The following is a 6,193-nucleotide window of genomic DNA, read 5'->3' as shown; positions in this document are numbered from 1 at the left end:
AGACAAATGCCTTCAGTATTCCTTTAGACTTGAAAATGCCGTTCGCAGCTGACAAGTCTCCTTTCTATTAGTTTGAAAACTGCACTGGGTGCACAAGATATTTTACATGGCTGTGAGTCTATCTCCTTGATCCCACAAGATATTTTTCATGGCTCATACCGGCTAGTGACTAGATGTTCCATGGAGAGGTGGAAACTACCACGTGCTACCTTTTTGGGCTGCTGGAAAGTTGAATTGACCTTTGAGCAATATTAAAATGGACTTATCTATTAAACCACAGAAGACATAGTGGGGGTTGAAAGTCCTAACTGAGTGAACGAACTAATTATCCACAAGAAATATTGTAAGATAGACTTGGTTCCCCTTAATCCTAAAATATAATGGCTCTAACCCATTTTTTAATTAACTTCTTTTCGTGTATATATATAATCCTTCAATTGAACCTACTCCTTCAACCATCTCAACTAAAAACACTAGCAAATTAAATATGACAAGTTCAACAACATCCACCCATTTCCCCCTAGAGTTGCTTGATAGCTTCCATCCAAGAAAACTTCTTTACCACCCAGCTCAAGAACACAATTTTTTCATCATTAACTACTTCCATGCAAATGCAGCCACTGTTCTCTTAGTCCTCAGTTGCGCCATCGTTTCCTCTTTTGGGTTGCTTTGTATGGCCAAGTGTTCATTTAGAGGCTCAGGTTCTGTTGCTGCCGAATCTGATTCATTTAGAGGCTCAAGTTCTGTTGCTGCCGAATCTGGTGAGAACAGTTCAACCAAGTCAGCCAATGTAGGAGTTAAGCGGAAAGCCTTAAATGCCTTCCCTATAGTAAAATATGCAACCGAGTTGAAACTGCCGAGCCTAGACACCACTTGTGCTATATGCTTGTCCGAGTTTGCTGCTGGAGAGATTCTGCGGATCTTGCCAAAGTGCAATCATGGATTTCATATTCTATGTATAGATACATGGCTTAGTTCACATTCTTCATGCCCTACATGCCGGCACTCCCTGGTTGAAACGGACCAAAAGGCCAATAATTGTAGCCAGGAAGTGCCTGTGCCGATGCAGGAAACCATGAACATAGAAGTGAACTAGAAATTGAACATTTTGGTGAAGTGGTTATTAATAATACCATCTTAAGAGGTTGAAAAGCATGAGTAGTTATCACTTATCAGTTTACCACTTAAACTGTCAACTAATTTCTTCAAGATTCATGTACTGCAGGCGTGCAGCTTGTCGAAGGGTGAAGTCAAACAAGCACTGCAATTTTTGATTAAAAAGTTAATCGAGTAAAATCCAGTGATTGGATCAAAATAAATATTCAAGTTCAACAGGTAGTATGATGATTTTTGTCTCTTGCACAAGGGAAATCCAATGTGGCAGTGGCAAAGAGGAATTAAATAAAAAAAAAGGGAAAAAGCAGTAGTCTAGAAGCACTTTATACTGTTAAGAAACAGTATCTAGCAAAAGCAACTAAAGCTAAATAATTAATGTTAGCTCTGGTTAGAATTTATAGTTGAGTATAGTTGTTATTGTAACAATTAAAAGAAATTAAATTTGTGCATGTATATATCTTCTAATTTAAAAATTAAAAAGTTTTTTTTTATATAAAATAAATGCCAAGTAAGGATCTTAAAAGAAAGCAATGAGGCAACTATTTTTCTACTTAATTAGTGCGGAGACAATAATGGAAGGGGCCAGTTGCCCTCCAAACCTTAATCTCATTGCCTCTTTTTTGGCATTTTTTATGGGGACACACTACCCTTTATGAGTTTAGTAATATCGCTTTTCCTGGTTGCCTTTCACTTTCAGCTTATCGACAAAAGAAGGAAAAAAACGACAGGGAAATTTGGGAACAATTCCTAATATGTTGTGATTCATGTTTATTCGATTCAGAGTATGTATGAATCAGTTAAGAAACCTCTTTTCCTTGTATAAGTGATGTCTCCAACTTTTGCTAATTATGGATATGGAAAGAACTATTACTTTTTTCCTTTTCCTTGTTAAAAAAAATTGTAGTTTGGGAATGAGAGAATTTGCAAAATTTAGAATTCAAACTTTCAAGCATATATTTAGGCACTTGTGTCTAAATTATAGAATTATATAATTCATTGATAATGTTTAAACCCTTTGGGAAAATTATACTTAATTTAACTCTCAAACTTGAAAATTGCATCGATTAAACATTTTGAACACTAATTTTCACCTTTATACGTTAACTGATGTTTTCACATATTTATTTTTATCTCCGTGACGATTTACATGTTAATTATGAACGCCGGCACTCCTACGGCGCAATGGAAAAAAAAACATTCGGCGATCCTAACCATGGATCCACGTGTGAGGAACGAAACGGGGTGAAATAAAGGTTTCGAAATTACCGAATCTTTTCTGAGTAGACAGCAACGCCTCAGCAACGAGTAATCGATCTACTATCGAACCAAGCCACAATCTATCGTGACTCCGGCCTTTACGTAATCCACCCAATTGACAATGAACGGAAGAAATCCCAAAACTGTTTTTGGAAAAGACTTTGCTTTGACGGCTGCTAGACCCCAAGCAAAGAAAAAACGGGATTTTTATATCTATTTTTAGGGTTTCTAGAAATTAAATAAATATAACAATGTTTTAAACCGAAAATTATAATTACATTAATTATAATAATGATTTTGGTAAACTATATATTTATTTGAATTTATATACTAACCAAATTCATGTTCCCATTATGCGTACAACAACCTTGTACATAATGTGTTCGATATTTGATTACCCAATTAAATTAATTCTATAATTAATTTAATTCAAGCTACAACCAAACACAATACCAACTATGTTTTATTCCGTTCATTTCAACTATAGGGTGTGACCCTCGAGGTTCTTGTAACGTTAGCAGTAATACTAGAACGATTCCAATGTTACAAACAATGAGTGACACCTAGCAATGCATCATTGCTACCTAAGTCACAAGAAAACATGATTCGACATAACATTTTTATGATTAACCTTTCATGCAATAATCCTTAAATCCTTTATCTCTGGATTGGACTCAAGTAATGGAATAGTCACACTTGCAAAATCTATTCCATGTTCATTGATATCTTAAGTAGATTATGATATACAAATAAGTATGACATCTAATATCAGCTTATTTGAGCATGGCCATGAATTTCTAGTCTCACTCAATCAAATGGCCTAAGATATTACTCCCATTATGTAGGAGGGACTTATCCTATATCGATCAACCATATCCCTCTACATAGATCGTGGTATATCCAACATTAGCCTTTATAGAACAACCAGTTATGGTGTATGTTTGACTGTATCAAAATATACAACTCACGATGTTGGGATTATGATGATCTCAAGTCTGAAGATCATATACATATTAATCACTATGAGTAATGTTGTGACAATTACATAACAATCCAAGAAACATACTCATAACAGGTCAGTCCAATATGTTGTTCTCTAACACACATATTCATGCATCGATTTTGACATTCCATATCAATGACAACTCTTTATCATCAATCAACTACATGTTAGTCTTAATGCATTATTGTTGTCCTATCCAATAATAATACTTGACTAAGGACTTTTTAAGAATAATCATATTATTCTCAGAAGATTATTATAAAACAGTTTATTTATACACACAGAAAAGAAACTGAAATAATAATGGTAACGTCTTATATTAATAAACATGATAAATCAAGTATGTTATTACAATCATCTAATGATTGATCTTTGGGCATACTCTAACAGTTTACACATTTATTTTTATCTCCGTGATGATTTACATGTTAATTTCACTAACGATATACTACTTACCTTATATGCCCCATCAATAAATAATTTTTTTTATAAAACAATGTCTTCATTAAATAAATCCTCAAATCATTTACTATGGAAACCAACTGGCACGCATAAGCAAACACAAACATAAAAAACAATAAAGGAAAACTAACAAAACTATAGAAAATAATGTTGTAATACCTAATTTTAGCCCGGGCTCACAAAAAAAACCCAAAGTAATATCATTTGGCCCGATCGGAATTTCCCATTACTTGAAAAGGTTGAAGGTCCATCTACAAGCTTATGGAAACATAATCTTCAGGGATATGCAATCTTAGATATGATATGCAATCTTAGAAATAATATATAATCTTAGATATGATATGCAATCTTAGATATGATATATAATCTTAGATATGATATGCAATCTTAGAAGATATGATTTTGTAATCTTAGAGATTTAATTTGTAGATACCATTTAATCTCAACCGTTGATGTAATTGATCTGTACTGTTGGATTTGGGAAGGCTCAACTATAAATAGAGGCCTCTCCCTTCATTGTAAAAGAAAAAAGGAGGAATAAAAAAAGAGAGCGATTGGCAGTTTTTTAAATGTGACTTACTATTTTTTTCTTTCGATTATTTTTTACTTATTTACGATTTTAAAAAAGGGAGAAGGTGATACCACGGCAAATTTTATTTATTTATTTTATTTAGCCCCTTCGCCTTTTAATGTTTTTGTAATTAAGTTTTTTTTATTTTTAAATTTACCCCTTTATTTATTTTCGATTTCAATTCGATCCTGATTGGACGACGCCGTTTAGGGAAATAAGGGAAATTTCCCTTCCGGTCCCTCCATGTAATATGCGCGTTCAATTTGGTCCTTCAGTTTCCATTTATGTATAGATTTGCCTCAGATTTCCGACCCTTTGCTAATTTTAGCATAATTGGTTTGTGATGCTAAATTTAAATCTTGAGACATTGGTGATTGATACACCATGTTTGAAAAAGAGGTTCCAATTGGTTGGTTTACCATTGGATAATTTAAAATATTTGTTACAACCGGTTGGTTTACCATTGGATATGGCTTATATATAATATCCCTGATTAGGATAAAATGGAATTTGTGCAGGTACAAATCATTTTTTGGAGTTTGTTGCTGCAATCCCTTTTGTTGGGTTTTAGAAATATAATTGTTGTTTTTTCAACAAATTTTCCGACCCTTTGCTAATTTCAGCATAACTGGTTTGTAATGCTAAATTTAAATCTTGAGACATTGGTGATTGATACACCATATTTGAAAAAGAGGTTCCAATTAGTACATAAATCACTTTTTATTATTAACACCGTCTATTATCACTGCTGGGGAGCATCTTCGGATTTTGCCAAAGTGCAACCATGGATTTCATACTCCATGTATAGATACTTGGCTTATTTCACATTCTTCATGCCGGCACTGCCTGGCTGAAACGGACCAAAAGACCAATAATTGCAGCCAGGCAGAGTCCCCGCCGCTGCAGGAAACCATCAACATACAAGTGAACTAGAAATCGTGTATTTTGGTGCAGTGATTAATAATAATAACAACCACCTAGAGGTTGAAAATCATGACCAATTATCAATTTACAATTCAAACTCTCAACTAATTTCATCAAGATGCATGTATTGCAGCTAGAGGAACAATGAACTAAAACATGCACTGCAATTTTCGATTACCGAAATTGCAAGCAACAAAGTGCTGATTAAACGAATAAAGTCCAGTGATTGGATCAAAATATTCAACAGAGCGTATGGTCACTCTTGCACAAGGGAAATGCAATGTGGCCGTGGCAAAGCGAAACTTTATTTTTTTTAAAATTGATTAAATATGAAAAGCAATGAAGCCTTACCCATCGCTGAAAATGAGTAGTTTAGAAGCACACTTTACACTGTTAAGAAACAATATCCAGCAAACGCAGAAAAGTAATTAATGGAGGAATTAATTAATAATGTTATCTGTGGTTAAAATTTGCGACAACCAAAAATATTTTATAATCCCTGCATTATTGGTTTTTTATAATCATGTTTAATTTATTATATATTTTCTATATTAATAATTTATATAATAGGGTATTACTGTTAGTTACACTTTAAACCCCATGTGATGGCTCGATGGTTCAGGATGTTCACTGCCTCAAGTATAGTCTGAGTTTAAACTATGTTAGTTACATTTTGATTTGTTGACAATTTTTTGAGTGGAAAAACTTCGGGTTTTTTTTTTGTGTGTGTGTGAGATAAAACAAACAAGAATATTACATGCTTTTAATCCAATATAGAGGAATATCTTTTCCACGAGGTAAATCCTTGCCCGCAAGGTAAGAGAATAGCAAGTTATAAATTCTGTTCCGGTAAGACATGT

The 6,193-nt window shown here is 33.6% G+C and overlaps 1 protein-coding gene across 2 annotated transcripts; it reads left to right on the top strand.

Moving 5' to 3' along the window:
* The first annotated feature begins 442 nt into the window (after positions 1-442).
* Positions 443-1,676, top strand: LOC107961401 (RING-H2 finger protein ATL78). 2 transcript variants are annotated; one of them, XM_041091728.1, is made up of 2 exons: positions 443-1,144; positions 1,226-1,676. In XM_041091728.1, the coding sequence occupies exon 1, from the start codon at positions 488-490 to the stop codon at positions 1,094-1,096; it is 609 nt and encodes a 202-aa protein (XP_040947662.1). In that variant the 5' UTR covers positions 443-487; the 3' UTR covers positions 1,097-1,144; positions 1,226-1,676. The 2 variants fall into 2 exon arrangements, with proteins under 2 accessions (XP_040947662.1, XP_040947663.1); XM_041091729.1 differs by lacking the exon at positions 1,226-1,676 and having other exon boundaries at positions 443-695; positions 735-1,155.
* Positions 1,677-6,193: the final 4,517 nt, after the last annotated feature.

Source organism: Gossypium hirsutum, chromosome D04 (assembly GCF_007990345.1).
Source record: "Gossypium hirsutum isolate 1008001.06 chromosome D04, Gossypium_hirsutum_v2.1, whole genome shotgun sequence".
Taxonomy (NCBI): Eukaryota; Viridiplantae; Streptophyta; class Magnoliopsida; order Malvales; family Malvaceae; genus Gossypium; species Gossypium hirsutum.
Note: the sequence above shows the minus strand (reverse complement) of the source record. Positions and strands in the feature narration are given on the sequence as shown.